Source organism: Mercurialis annua, linkage group LG1-X (assembly GCF_937616625.2).
Source record: "Mercurialis annua linkage group LG1-X, ddMerAnnu1.2, whole genome shotgun sequence".
Lineage (NCBI taxonomy): Eukaryota > Viridiplantae > Streptophyta > Magnoliopsida > Malpighiales > Euphorbiaceae > Mercurialis > Mercurialis annua.
This window is the reverse complement of record NC_065570.1, coordinates 61,920,213-61,934,703: the sequence shown is the minus strand read 5'-3', so window position 1 is coordinate 61,934,703 and position 14,491 is coordinate 61,920,213. Positions and strand designations below refer to the sequence as shown.

General features: G+C 32.7%; 3 protein-coding genes across 6 annotated transcripts; 2 read left to right on the top strand and 1 right to left on the bottom strand.

Moving 5' to 3' along the window:
* Positions 1-2,224, bottom strand: LOC126674383 (uncharacterized). The gene is made up of 3 exons (XM_050368834.1): positions 2,147-2,224; positions 1,417-1,484; positions 1-850 (listed from the first exon to the last, which is right to left on the bottom strand). The coding sequence occupies exons 1-3, from the start codon at positions 2,222-2,224 to the stop codon at positions 1-3; spliced, it is 996 nt and encodes a 331-aa protein (XP_050224791.1).
* A 3,275-nt stretch (positions 2,225-5,499) lies between these two features.
* Positions 5,500-7,955, top strand: LOC126666277 (uncharacterized). 4 transcript variants are annotated; one of them, XM_050359288.2, is made up of 4 exons: positions 5,500-5,777; positions 5,859-6,152; positions 7,286-7,454; positions 7,644-7,955. In XM_050359288.2, exons 2-3 carry the CDS (start codon positions 5,988-5,990, stop codon positions 7,451-7,453), a joined length of 333 nt encoding a protein of 110 aa, XP_050215245.1. In that variant the 5' UTR covers positions 5,500-5,777; positions 5,859-5,987; the 3' UTR covers position 7,454; positions 7,644-7,955. The 4 variants fall into 4 exon arrangements, with proteins under 4 accessions (XP_050215245.1, XP_050215246.1, XP_050215247.1 ...); XM_050359289.2 differs by having other exon boundaries at positions 7,534-7,955; XM_050359290.2 differs by having other exon boundaries at positions 5,948-6,152; positions 7,286-7,955.
* Positions 7,956-9,995: 2,040 nt separating this feature from the next.
* On the top strand, positions 9,996-10,929 carry LOC126687788 (probable CCR4-associated factor 1 homolog 11). The gene has a single exon (XM_050382356.2). The coding sequence runs from the start codon at positions 10,057-10,059 to the stop codon at positions 10,882-10,884; it is 828 nt and encodes a 275-aa protein (XP_050238313.1). The 5' UTR covers positions 9,996-10,056; the 3' UTR covers positions 10,885-10,929.
* Positions 10,930-14,491: the final 3,562 nt, after the last annotated feature.

The window sequence follows — 14,491 nt, the reverse complement described above, 5'->3', positions numbered from 1 at the left end:
TTAAGAACCATGATTAACAAGTTCGCTAACCGGAAAAGGAATATTTCCGTCAAAAGTACAATCTTTACCAAAAAACACGCCCCACTTCGCTAGAGAATGAGCCACTTGATTTCCCGCTCTAGGAGTATGCTTGAAATTAATATCCCGACCATTACAATCGGCGAGGCAGTCTTCGATTATAAGCTGGACGTTATCCATAACGTCATTATCAACCCCTTTCAAGAGCCGACCGATAACAGTAGCCGCATCAGACTCGATAATGTGTTTGGAGAAGCCAAGGGGAGCAGCAAGCCAAATGCCAAATCTGATAGCATAAGATTCAGCAATTTCTGCACTCAGAACACCATGCAGAATAGAGACTCCACAACGCAGAACGGCTCCGGTTGAGTCACGACAAACCGCCGACGCCACCGAAAGTTGACGAGACACTGAAACAGCTGCATCTGAGTTTGTTTTAAGGACCTGGTCTGGGGGAGGAACCCAAGTTGCTGTCGATTGATTCCCTCTAACATCACCATGCTGCATTAGGGAAGCATCTGCCACACTCATATTCTGGATGCCTTTAAACAGTTGAGTTGGATGAAGTCTTTTGTTCCCAAAAACCAAGCTGTTTCTATCATTCCAAATGGTCCAAAGACACAACACAAACATCTGCATTTCATCCGTCTTCAGCGAGTTAAACATCAGCCGAATCCATTCCTCAGCTGTTTGACAATCAAACCTGTCCACACGCAAGCTTAAGGGGGAGATGAGCCAGAGACCTCTAACCTCTTGGCAGTCTTTTAGACAGTGAAGGATAGATTCCTCACCACCATTGCACCGCGGGCAATCACTTGATATCGGAACACGTCTAATAGAAAATCACTCCTAATGAGTTACAAATTCCTATAAAATAGAAAAAGCAATAATAAAAAGGCTTTTCACTGGGCCTGAATCCCTAATAAGCCCAGATAAAATTTTATCCAGTAATTTCCTGGGCCGGTGTAAACAGTTTGTATACCTCAATTAGTATTATATGTTCTTTTTTTTTTAAGTCGGCGACATGTCCATTACACAGTCTTGACCTTTTGCACATAAAATGTTCGATAAAATAAGTTTGATACAACATGATCCATCGTAATTTCTTAGCATTTTTAAAAATGCGACGAATATGAAAAAAAAGGTGAAGATCAACATCAATCTTATATTTCATTTTTAATATTGTAATATTTCGGTAATTCTTTTGTTGCTTATAATTTTTTATGAATAAAAATTTCCTGCTGCCTAGGCAGCAGGAAATTCCTGCAAACTGTGTGGTGGCAGCCTAAGAAGCTGCCACCACACAGTTTGGTTATTTATTCTGAATTGGTTAATTAACCAGTTCAATTCCTGGTTAATTAACCAATTCAACTCTCTCTATTAGTTTTTGCAATTTACTTTAGTTGATTTTTTTCCTCAAGCTTTAAATAAACAGGTGAGAAAAAATTGATAACTCCATCAAAAACCTTCAAATGAAGCAATTGTTTTCAAGCTTTAGCTCAGTTTTCTATTTTATTATTGAAATTTGCATGATCATGGAGATGAATTTTCTTGGTGTTTAATTTCCATTACAAGTTTTACATTTACTTTTTCTTTTTGTAATATTCCTGTTTCTGTTTATAAACCCTAAAGTCCAATCTTTCAAAATTCAAACCACCCAAGTGATGGAATAATAAAACATCTTATTTTTTTATTTTATGTCTTTGCATTTACAGTGTTTCATTATTTTCTCTTTTAGGATTTTTAGGCGTTAAGATAACAGAGGGAATATTGAATTGGTTAAGTAATCAAGATCTAAACTGGCTAATTAACCAAATCATTTTAGGGTTAAATGCAAATTCATACACCAACTTTGACCTAATTTGCAATTACAACATAAATTTTGAAACTTGGCAATGTCAGTAACCAACTTTACACTTTTGGCAAATCGATACACCAAACTCAAAAAACACTAACGTGGACATTGTAATAAACCGCCATTTGTCGTTTTATGATTGGTCGGAGTACCAATTTGCCAAGAAATGAAAGTTGGTTACCGACATTGCCAAGTTTAAAAGTTTATGTTGTAATTGCAAATTAGGTCAAAGTTGGTGTATGAATTTGCATTTAACCCATCATTTTATCATGCCATTAGCCTATCAAACTCTGCCACATAATAGCAGCAGGAGTTTCCTGCAACCTTGGGTAGCAGGAAAATATTCTTCATTTTTTATTAGTTTAACAACTGTTACACTCTTTGTGTTTATTTTGTTACCTTTTACTATTAATTTTGAATTGAAAATTTATTTTTAATCAAATGAATTAGCTTTTTGCCAAACGGGTATTTCACTTTTTTTTATGACATTTCGAATTTCAATTCTTACTAAATATGTATCAGCTATTAAAAAAAAAATTAATCTTTGAGAACTTTATCAATATGATGATTCTTTTTAAATGTGTGGTTGCATGGATTGCATATTGCTTTTTACTATTACATTTAAATGGTTGATGATTTCTTTTAATTGCTAGATTAAATTTTGTCTAAATAATGCAATTAGAATTTGATTAATTGTTTTACTATAACGATTGAAAATTATATTCATAGTTACAATATAATGAATTTAGGCAGTGAAAACTCTAACTTAGTGTTCTAACTAATAAATTCAAGGCTTAATGGCGTAAAAAAATCATAAATTTTAGCGTGATTTGCAAATTTAACATAAATTTTCGATTTTGGCAAATTAATACACAAACTTTTAATTTTTTGCAATTTTGTCACCGATCAATTTTCCTTCAAAAAATAGAAAAAAATGCTGATGTGGACGCCGGAATAGTGGTTATTCCGGTGTACACATCAGTATTTTTTTCACGAAAAATTGATCGGTGCTAAAATTGCCAAAAATTAAAAGTTTGTGTATTAATTTGCCAAAATTAAAAGTTTATGTTAAATTTGCAAAACACGCTAAAATTTGTGATTTTTTACGCAATTAAGCCTAAATTCAATTATGTATCCAAATTCCAAATTCCATATTCCAAAATCTAATTTATATTAATAAATAGAAAAATTTCAATTAATGTAATTAATAAAAATAAAATAAATTTTTAAACCAATAAATATATCCTATTTAATTCTATTTTATTAAACAAAATAATAAATATAATTTAAAGTGCGTTTTAATTGAACATTATTTATAATATAAAATAACATTACATAAATAAAAAAAGTCAAATTGTGAAATTTTATAAGTTCTTTTATATTGTTAATATTTTAATCTATATATTATGAAAAATTAATTAATTTAAATTTAAATGTACAGAATTTAATTATTTTATAGCTATTAAATCTTTCAAGAGTTGTTATTGATGTTTAAAAGTTATTTTAACATTTAATATATTGATAATTTTATATGTCATTGACTATGAAGAGTTTTGTAAAATTTAATTAGCATAAATAAATTTTATTATACGTTATAGAAATAAATAATGTGAAAAATAATCAATAAATTATATGTTGAATTTAAATTTATTATAATAAATTAATAAATTCAATTTTAAAGTACTTCTTATATTAGATAATACTCCAAAAAAATTAAAAGAGCATTACATATAACAACAAATTTAAATAAAAGATATAATATTAAAAAATTGTAAAATTATTTAATCTTACCCGCGTAACGCGCGGGCATCGACCTAGTATATATATATAAAGCAGGACATTTTCTCCCTTTTATTGACACTTGGCACTACCATATTCACTCTACATTTTTTTTAATTGCTATATACTCCATATCTCTAATTAATGCTAACTCTTACTATATTGATTATACAATTCTAATTATTTATAACCTCCTTTAAAACTATAAATGTTGATATTATACTTTTTTATTAATTTTACTTTTACATACCATATCCATTTTTTTTAGTTTTGGTAAATTTTAGGATACTTTTATACACACTGTTATAGAAGAAAAAAAACGTCTATATACACGAGAGATTTTTAGGTAGACTCAGTTTATCACGTCATTCATGGACTAACCTATCACATTATGGCATGTTATTAAAATAATGGCACTATCGTAATTTTACTTATTACTTATTTACACTTTTGAATAGGAATATTATGATAGTACCATTATTTTAATGACGTGTGATAATATGATAGATTTAGTCCACGGATGACGTGGTAGACTGAGTCTACCTAAGAATTTCTCCTATATACACATTACCAATCAACATTTAATCACAAAATTGAATTACAAAACATTTTCAACTCCTAATTAAGTTATACATGAAAAATTACATTCTTTTTAGGACATTTTACATAATTAAAAATGCTAATTGCCGTTAAATAATTTTCAACACAAAATTAAGCTATACAAAGAAATATAATGAGTATTTATCAACATTTAGTGATTTTCAAAATTTTAACAAATGACATTAATTAATTTAATGATTAAGGAAATTTTAGAATATTTTATGATATTTGCTAATTTAATTAGGTCATACAAATTGGGATCACAAAAAATATGGACTTTTCATATTACCATCAGAGTTTCTAGCAATTTATATTTTATACATGGCATGTATGGTATTTCATTTTTATTTGATTTCTTGCTATGGAGAAATCGTTGTTCTAAATCCCAATTTTTATAGCCTTTTAATTTTAGATTTTCTTTTGTCTTCTAACTACTAATGATGATTTATATTATTAATGATATATATTAGAGTAGTTATCTTTTTGAAAATCAATTCTAGACAGTTCCAAAGTAAGGAACTTTTATAGGAAAAACTCAGAAATAAAATTTGAACAAAAAATGAGTTGATTATAAATGTAATGAGGAAATATATATTTAATTAAGCTATATAAAGAAAATCAGGAAAAAATTGAAAAAGAAAATGTAATACTAAAGTTATATAGTTTGGAAATTTTGTATATTTTTTTATTAATTTTCTTTTTCATTCTTTTTAATATATTTGTATTTTTTAATTTTAATAATTATACAATTGAAAATTTTTCTAGGTCGTAGTATAAATGAAAAAAAGTTACAAGGTGAGTGGTTTTTAAGTAATTAAGCCTTTTTATAATTATATCCAATCTGAAAGTTTTTTTTTTGCTATTATGACCTAAAATTTTAAATTTCATTATTTAAATTCTAACCTTTGTGTTTTTTTATCAATTACGACCAAACATTTATATTAACTTTTTTTAAATGTCAAACAAAAAAATTAAAATTGGTCGTAGTTGATAAAAACAAAACGCAATTGTTTAGATCTAAAAAATAAAATTCAAAGTTTTTATCACAATTGAAAAAAAATGGACATAACTATAAAAATTAAGATATTTTATCATAATTAATAAAAATTGCAAAAAAATAGATTTAAAAAATAGTCTGGCTTTAAAAAAATTATGAATAAAAGTGTCTTAACTATTTTCCATTTTACAATTTATCAAAAGAATAAAATTCCATTTTACATAATAAGATCAGTAATGGAATAGCAGCTGTTCTTTTGCTACCACGACCACTACTAGTATTATTCAAGTAAAACCTAGTAAACTCCAAATTTTATTAAAAACACCATTCTTAATTTGTAATTGTGATTCAATTCTGCCATTAGGTTTGTCGAATACAATTTAGGAAAACCCCAAAAATCAAGAAAGAAAGCCAATTGAAGTCATAAACATAAAAACAACACTCTTTAATCTATTTAACTTTTTCTATCGACGGAGCAAAGTCATGAATTTGGGATTTGTGCATCCAATTCGATCTGTAACTGTAACTGTAAGTAATTTAATTTTCTTCTTCTCTGCTCTTTTTTGTTTTTAATTCGAGTAATTTCGGTGTTTGTATTATCTTTTGCAGAGTTAGGTTTATAAATATTATGTGTCAAGCTCCATTACTATAATCTCTCCGTCAAGCTCAATGCATGAATACCCAATTGTTTATTTCAGTTGCTGAACTTGATATGCTCCTTCTTGACTGTGAGTCCTGATGATGTCTAGACCTATGCTGCTCGTCTTTCTGTTGCTTGTACTCATAATCACCTCTCAGTTTGAATGGAGACAACAGCTTGTCAATGACATTGACACTGCTCCTGCTGTCACCGCTAAGAAGCACCAAATCATATCCAGGAATGAAGATATTGTGAAGGAGAAGGTAACTCACTAGTCTGTAGTTTGGTTGATTGAATCCTTGTTAGCTGTTACAGTTGTTTCACTTTATTGATTATGGAAGGGCTAGGTTGTGTGGTTTGAATGCATTATCTAATGGATGTTTTACTCTCTTTTTTTCTCCCCGCAAAAATATCCATAAATGGTAAGGGTGCGGAAGGGGTTTAGGTTAAAAGTTTTTTGAGAATTTTGAAGTTGGATTTGTAGGTATAAAGGATTTGGCTTTCATGGTTATGAAATTAGGATCAAGCTTTACTTCCCTTACCCACCTCTCCTACATATCTACTGTTGTGCAAAGTAGCATTTCTGAATGTAGGTCTAAGGTCTTCGTTCGTATTTTGATATATTGTATATTGTTTTGCATAGATAGCATCACAAAAACAATGAGCTTCACTCAGGACCACTTCACGAAATTATTATATTACTATCATTATTTGAGAATTTCGTAGATGCCTTTACATTTATATCCCCTGATCAGAATTGTAGGAGGTCATACAATTTCTAACACCACTCTGCTCATTTAGAAAATAATGTTGACAAAAAACTCATGAGATTGTAAACAAAGTAGAAAGGAGTAAGATATTGTAGAAGGGAATAACAAGCACATCTATAGCTAGAGCATTACCAGTTCTTAACTGTGTGCTGTTAGTCAACGGTTATTGCTAAAAAAAATGATAGTTCTTCCCCTTTTGGCATTCATGTAGTATTGCCAGTCGATCCTTCATATGCAAATGTTCTTCTGCCAAAATTGAAGCATTAGGTGCGGGCAAGCTAGATCTAATAAACTTGGACTTGCACATAGTAGTTGAAAGATGGCATTCGCGATTCAACGTTGGACCTGCTTTCCTATTTTTCTCCACTGTTCTCTTATAAATTTTTCTGCAGCATCTGCAGCAGGTGTTATACATTTTTGTTGTTTATTCAATGATACTGTCTACAATTAGTTTTAGGCAGTTAAACTGTTTTCTTAGATTTAGTTTTTTTTTTTTTTTAATTATAGATTCACTGGTGAGATTTTTCTCTTAGCTCTTATTTAGTGAATCTGCAAATTTCTGATGTTGTTATCATAGCTAAGTCTTCTTAAGATGGATTGAAATGGACCTCTATAATTTGGTGCAGATTATCTTATCACAAGAGAAGAATATATATAGACTTAATGAGCTTGTTCAGAGTCTTCAGCAGCAACTACTTTCGTGTAGGTGCAGCAACGAGACAGCAAATGGCACTGTCAGATCTTTGACCGAACATGCTATTGAAGTTGAGCGGCAACAGATCTTGGAAGATTAAAGTAGGCATTTTCAACTTTCTGTTCATTGTTTCAAGTGTTGAAGCTGTAAAATCTTTAGTAATCTACTAGCAACTTGTAGTTTTTTGATGCAGGACTGCATCTTATGTTATAGTATGTCTATAATCATGGTCAGGCTAATGATTGATGAAAAAGAATTGTAATGAAATATCCAAAATGTTGATCATCCAGGTTTTAAGTGGAATGGTGATGCATTGCCTGAACCAAATTAAGAGACACGGAAGGCTCAAATCAACCTAGAATCTGTGTTTCATGCTACAGTTCTGTATAAATGAGAAACAGACAGCGGCGATCAAGTTGTGTGGGATAGGATAGTTGATGAATCTTGATAGATTAGTAAATTGTTAGAATTACTATGAATTGATAGTTCTGTGGATAGTGTTTGAAAGAATTCTCTCTCAGGCTACTAATTACTTGTTTGCTGAGATATTGTTTGGTAATATATTGAAGGATAATCTCAATAAAATGCCAAACGTTGTCGAATTTCGTTAGTTATATTCAAATCTCTAAAAATCGGCTGATTTAGCCAATTTGGGATATGTTAAACATTTTTTAGCCGTTTCTTAAATCGATCTGAATTTTTGCCAAATTGTTTGCAACATCGCTGCCAACTCAGCGAATTGCTGATGTGGCAACAACCTTCATCCAAACAAACCACATGATAACCAAACCAAATTAATATCAAATTCATTTTTTAATTCAATTCATATCAATAAATTATATTATTATAAAATTTATATATATTAAAAAAAAAAATCTTTAATTAATAAATTAAAATTAATTTAAAATTTTAATAAATTTAATTCCAATTTTTAATATATATTTTATAGATATATAATTAGTTTAGATTATAGTAAAAAAATCAAATAAGTCAAAAACCGCCATTTTTATTAAATTAGTTATATTATTATAAATTTTATATATATATATATATATATATATATATATATATATAAATTTTAATTAAAAATGATTTAAAAATTTCTAATTAATTTAATTAAATATAATTTAAATCAAATTATTTTTTTAATAATTTTTTTAAATTAACTTAAAATTTAATTTAATATAATTAAATTAGAACTCAATTTATTTCAAAACTTAATTTTGATTCCAAAATAAAAAAATTCAAAATTTTAGTCCCGATACCACTGCTTTCTCCGCCGGAAAATGGTGAGTGGGTTAAGGTAGTTTGATTCGATTTAATAGGGTTGAGTTTAATTAAGTTAAGTTACCTGACATGGGCTGATAAGGGGTTAGATTTTTCTTGGATCTGACATCAATAAGTCGCCGCCACATCACCATTTTAAAAAAAAATCGCCGATTTTTTTGTTTCGAGGGGTTTTGTGTAAACCGCCACAAATATTAGGGGGTTTTGTTATCGTTTTTAAACATCAGGAGGTTTTGTGATCGGACCCCCAAAAATTAGGGGCCATACGTGATTATTAGACTTCTTTTTCACCATTTTTTTTCTCTTCTTCTTCTTTCCCTCACCAAAAAGTCTTACTTGATCGTCGGAGCGAACGTCCAGTGATCTCCACCGGAGTTCCTTCTGACCTCTGTGCTTTATTGTGTGTGCAAGTATTTTGGAGCTCGGATCTGTTGGTAATTTATCAGTGACAGATACACAAGGCCCGAACAATTTCTATATTTAAAATAGTAATAACAAATTTTTTTTTGACAACTGAAAAGATAGAGTGTTTGTGGAAAGAACTGAACTCACGACCTAACAGATTGTTAATTATCGCTTATTCCATTTGAGTTAAAATTTATCTATAGAATGTTACTTGGAAAATTACTTGCCTCCAAGCTTTGTTTTAAAAATTCTAAAGTCTCAAGATACCATATAATATATAAATAGAAAGAATGCATAAAAACAGCCAAAAAATTTTCCATTATGTGGCTACAACTACTACTTTTGTACTGTTTTTGGTGTCCGTCTGGTTTGCAGGACTTCGCCCTGATTAATCTGCATCCAACCCGCGTCGTGCATCTGACATGGTGGATGAATTTGCGAACGGGCATCCACAACTACTTTTGTACTTTAATTGATAGTAATATTTTTATACTCCAATTGATATTACTTTCAATTTTGTAACATCATTATATTATAAAATAATAAAAATAAAAATAAAAGTAGAAGTGATGATAAAAGTCAGTTGACATGTTGCGTAGGTGCATACATTAATGATTAATGAGAATAAGTGATACTGTACACTGAAACTGGTCAATACAAGAATGCTCATTTCTTGCTAGTGGCCGTAAACAAGAAAGGACGCATTTGACTCTGACTATACACTGCTATTACTTTAGGTTTGGATAATCAATCATTATTTTATTTTATTTTTGAAAAGCTGACATGGTCTTGGGCATGTTTAAGTGATGAAAGAAATAAGTGGGAGTCAAAATAATGAACGCGGTCAGGCAGCCTAATTGTGCAATACTTCCGTCCTTCCAAGCACCATCTACCATCCTTCCCCTTTTCTTCATACATATTGATATTCCCCCTTTTCTTCATACATATTCCCATATCTTTATATAATCTCTCCGCCTCCACTACTTCATTACTTCACTCTAAACAAAAAATATGATCCATATGCACTCCGACAACCCCATACTCATCCGTGATGTTTGGTCTCATAATTTAGAATCAGAATTCCGACTCATCCGATCCCTCGTCCAACACTTTCCTTATATTTCCATGGACACCGAGTTCCCTGGCATTGTTTTTCGTCCCGTCAAATACTTCCGCCACTGCCTCCCTTCCGATCACTACTCCCTCCTCAAGTCCAACGTCGACGCTCTAAATCTCATCCAGCTTGGTCTCACTCTCTCAGACTCCCACGGCAATCTCCCCGATCTCGGCTCCGCCAACCGCTTCATCTGGGAGTTCAATTTTCGTGACTTCGACGTCTCACGCGACGCTCACGCCCCTGACTCTATCGAGTTGCTCAGGCGCCAGGGTATTGACTTCCAAAGAAACGTCGACCAAGGCGTTGACTCCGCTAGATTCGCCGAGCTCATGATGTCCTCGGGGCTCGTGTGCAGCGACTCTGTGAGTTGGGTGACGTTCCACAGCGCCTACGATTTCGGATACCTGGTCAAGATTCTGACGCGGCGGTCGCTGCCGAGCGGGGTAGAGGAGTTTCTGGGGCTGTTGAGGGTGTTGTTCGGAGACAGAGTATACGACGTGAAGCACATGATGCGCTTCTGTAATAGCTTGTACGGTGGTTTGGAGCGGGTGGCCCGGACTCTGGAGGTGGAGCGGGCGGTGGGGAAATGCCACCAGGCGGGATCAGATAGCTTGCTGACGTGGCATGCGTTCCAAAAGATGAGGGATGTTTATTTCGTGGAAGATGGGCCCGAGAAACACGCCGGAGTGTTGTTTGGTTTAGAATTAGTGGGGCAGTCATAGTGTATAGTATTATTCTTTTGTTCAATTAAATTCACAATTTTTTAAGGCTAATAATCACCCACGGACCCTGACTTTAGGGGTACCTTACGTTAAACCCCCTGATCAAAAAAGAACTGCCGTAAACCCCCCTAAACTTTACCTAATGATCAGCTAAACCCCTTTTACCCTAAAACCGCCCCAAAAAACCGCCCCAAGCCCTTTATTTTCTCAAAAATACCTAAAATACCCCTAAGGTCAATAACAAAAACCAAACCAACCCAATCTAACCAAATCTAAAGTCATTATCTAATCAAATCAGACATAAACCATCCAAATCATACTTAAACCACCAATCAACTCAACTAAATCAAACCATCCAACCGAAAACTTCCACCCGCCGCCGCCGGTTTTTTCCGGCCACCACCGTCCATTGCCGCAAAAAAAATTATTCAAATAAAAACTCATTTAATTTTAAAAAATAAATAAATAATTATTTTTAATTTAAATAAAAAAAATAATTTTTTTTAAATTAATTTTAAACCCACCGTGGTGGGTCTGCTCACCGGAGAGCAGACCCACCACGGTGGGTCTGCAGCAGACCCACCGGCCGGTGGGTCTGCTCTGTGAAGCAGACCCACCGGCGTGGGTCTGCTGCAAAGAGCAGACCCACCGCGGATCTGCTGCAAAGAGCAGACCCACCGCGGGTCTGCTCTTTGCAGCAGACCCGCGGTGGATCTGCTCTTTGCAGCAGATCCACCGGCGCCGGTGGGTCTGCTGCAATGAGCAGACCCCAGCAGCTGATCCACCGCTCGGCAGCTCCTCTCTCCAACCTGCTGCTCGTCGCCTCTTGGTTCAGCAGCTGAACCGTCTTCTTCGTCAGGTCTGTGCTCGTCCAGCTCCAACACACCAGCAGATCTTCCGGTGTCCTCAACAACTCTAGTGACTTCATCCCGCTGCCATCACCAAGCAGCTCCAACGCCGGCCAGTGAACTCAGCGGCTTCTCCAGCGCGCCAGCTGTGTCCCTCGCAACTAGCAGCGGCGTCGTTCTACAGGAGTAGCTCAGCGACTCCGGCGACCCTAGCGGCGTCGGTGGATCTGCTGCAAAGAGCAGATCCACCGCGGGTCTGCTGCAAAGAGCAGACCCGCGGTGGGTCTGCTCATTGCAGCAGACCCACGCCGGTGGGTCTGCTTCACAGAGCAGACCCACCGTCACCGGATTGGGAAAAAAAAATTATTATTTTTTATTTAAATTAAAAATAATTATTTATTTAATTTTTAAATAAATTTAGGTTTGATTAGATTGTTTGGTTTGATTTGATTGGATCGGTTTTAAGTGTGGTTTGATTGAAGCTGTCTGGTTTGTTTGTATTTATTTACATATTTGAAGGGTATTTTGGTCAATTTATGCGAAAAGGGGTTTAGCTAATTATTGGGTAAAGTTTAGGGGGTTTACGGCAGCTTTTTTTTGATCAGGGGGTTTAGCGTAAGGTACCCCTAAAGTCAGGGTCCGTGGGTGATTATTAGCCATTTTTTAATTTGTATACATATTAGGTGAAATACATTAATGATTGATTGACCTTAAGTAATTCTTTTATGAAATTCTTGTTGCTCAAAAAAAAAATTATACTCCACCCTAAATAATTTCATATGAACTATAAAATAAATTTAGCTCTAATTAACAAAAAAAAGAAACATCCACCTTTTAGTACATTTTCAATTGTACACTAACCTTACAATTTTATTACATAAATTCAAATAATAAATTGAACCAAAAAGCTTTATACCTCATAAATTCAAATAGTAATATAATTATTAATAATAATTAATGGTATTTATTTTTTATATTTATTCCTACATTTGAACGATTATTGATAAATCACCAAAGATCTGTGGTAGATCTATGTCGAAAGCGTTACCTGAAAACCATAAACAACGGTCAGAAGAAACGCCGGAGGGGGTCTCCGGGCGTTCGCTCCGACACTCAAATCAGCGTTTTTAGTAGGGAAAAAAGAGAGAAGAGAAAGATAATATTAAATGGGTAGGAAAAAAAGTGCCTTATGGTTTTCTCATAATGTGATTTATATAGAAGATTTTGGTGGCTCTATTTTCCTTTTTTTCAACAAATCATATTTTTCATATCTCGGTACTAAAGGTAAGCCCTTTCGTGGTAGAGATACGAAATACGGGTAGGTTGTACCTCGGTATCTGTATCTCGGAATCCGGATGCGAACGCGGGAGAGCAAATAATGTTTGTCACTATCTCGGCTTATTGTTTGGCCTAGTTCTTGTGTGACGGCTATACTTGTATGAGTTTTATCATGTAATGATGGTATCTCGGTCCGTGTTATTAGAGTAATCATGTTTTTGTGGTATCTTGGTCCGGATTATTTATTATGTAATAACGGTATCTCGGTCCGTATCATTAGTTTTCACTTAGCGACATCCCATCTCAGTGAGGCTGCTTCGCTCCCTTAATGTGTTACCTACTACGTTATCAATTACGTTGCCTCTTTTTTTCTCCGTCATTCGACCTACCAAAAAAATATACAATTAAATGATTTTTAAATAATATTGTTTAAAAAATAAAATAAAATTTTTAATTTTATTTTAAAATTGTATTAATTAAAATCCGCTTGCCTTTCTCATGGCGCAATTGACATGGGTTCTTCTCGAGGAAGATGAACTAGTCGTCTTCCATGGTGGAAGACGAACTCTACGGTTTTTTCACGAGAAAACCGAACAAATTTTAATTAATTTTATTTTATTAAAAAAATTATATAATGATTGTATATTTTAAAAAAATATTTGAATTTGATAAAATTAATTAAAATTTCGAATATGTTAATTAATTAATTATAAAATATTAATTATTTTAAATATATTTTGAATATATGGAGGAGTCGGAAAAAGGCGGCGAGGTTGGTGGAGTGTGGCGCTGGAATTCTTTTGATATTATAATATCCAAATAATATCAAATAAAAATTAATAATAATTTTTGAATTATAGAGACAAAGGTTTGTTTGTTCTATTTTATAACATCAAATGCTATATAAAAAATATGCTAAAAATAAAGGATTAAATTGACATTTTTTTCTAAGTGAAAAAAATTGATTTTTTTAAGGATGGAATTAAAGTCCAAAGGTGCGAATTTGTATAGAATAGACGAAATTACAACATTAAGATGAGATTGAAAATGGGCTAAAAGGTGAATGATTTTTTGGTGATTAAACAATAAATTTATGACTTCTTATTAAAAACTACTTCTTGTATCTTATCCGATTAGAACTTAATGGAATCAGATTATTAAAAAACTACTTCACGAATTCATAAAAGTCAAATCACTTCATAATCACAAATAGTTTCAATTTAATCATGTAGAGATTAATCGAATTGAATACATGATAAAGCTATAAATTTACGAATTCAAATTCGTATCGAGTCATAATATAAAAACTATGTACAAATTCGTGAACAGGTTTTTACTTAATCGAGTAGAGCTTGCTTGAATCGAATAGCTGATCACGCCGTTAATTTAGAATGAATTAATTCGTATCGAGTCATAATATAAAAACTATGTACAAATTCGTGAACAGGTTTTTACTTAATCGAGTAGAGCTTGCTTGAATC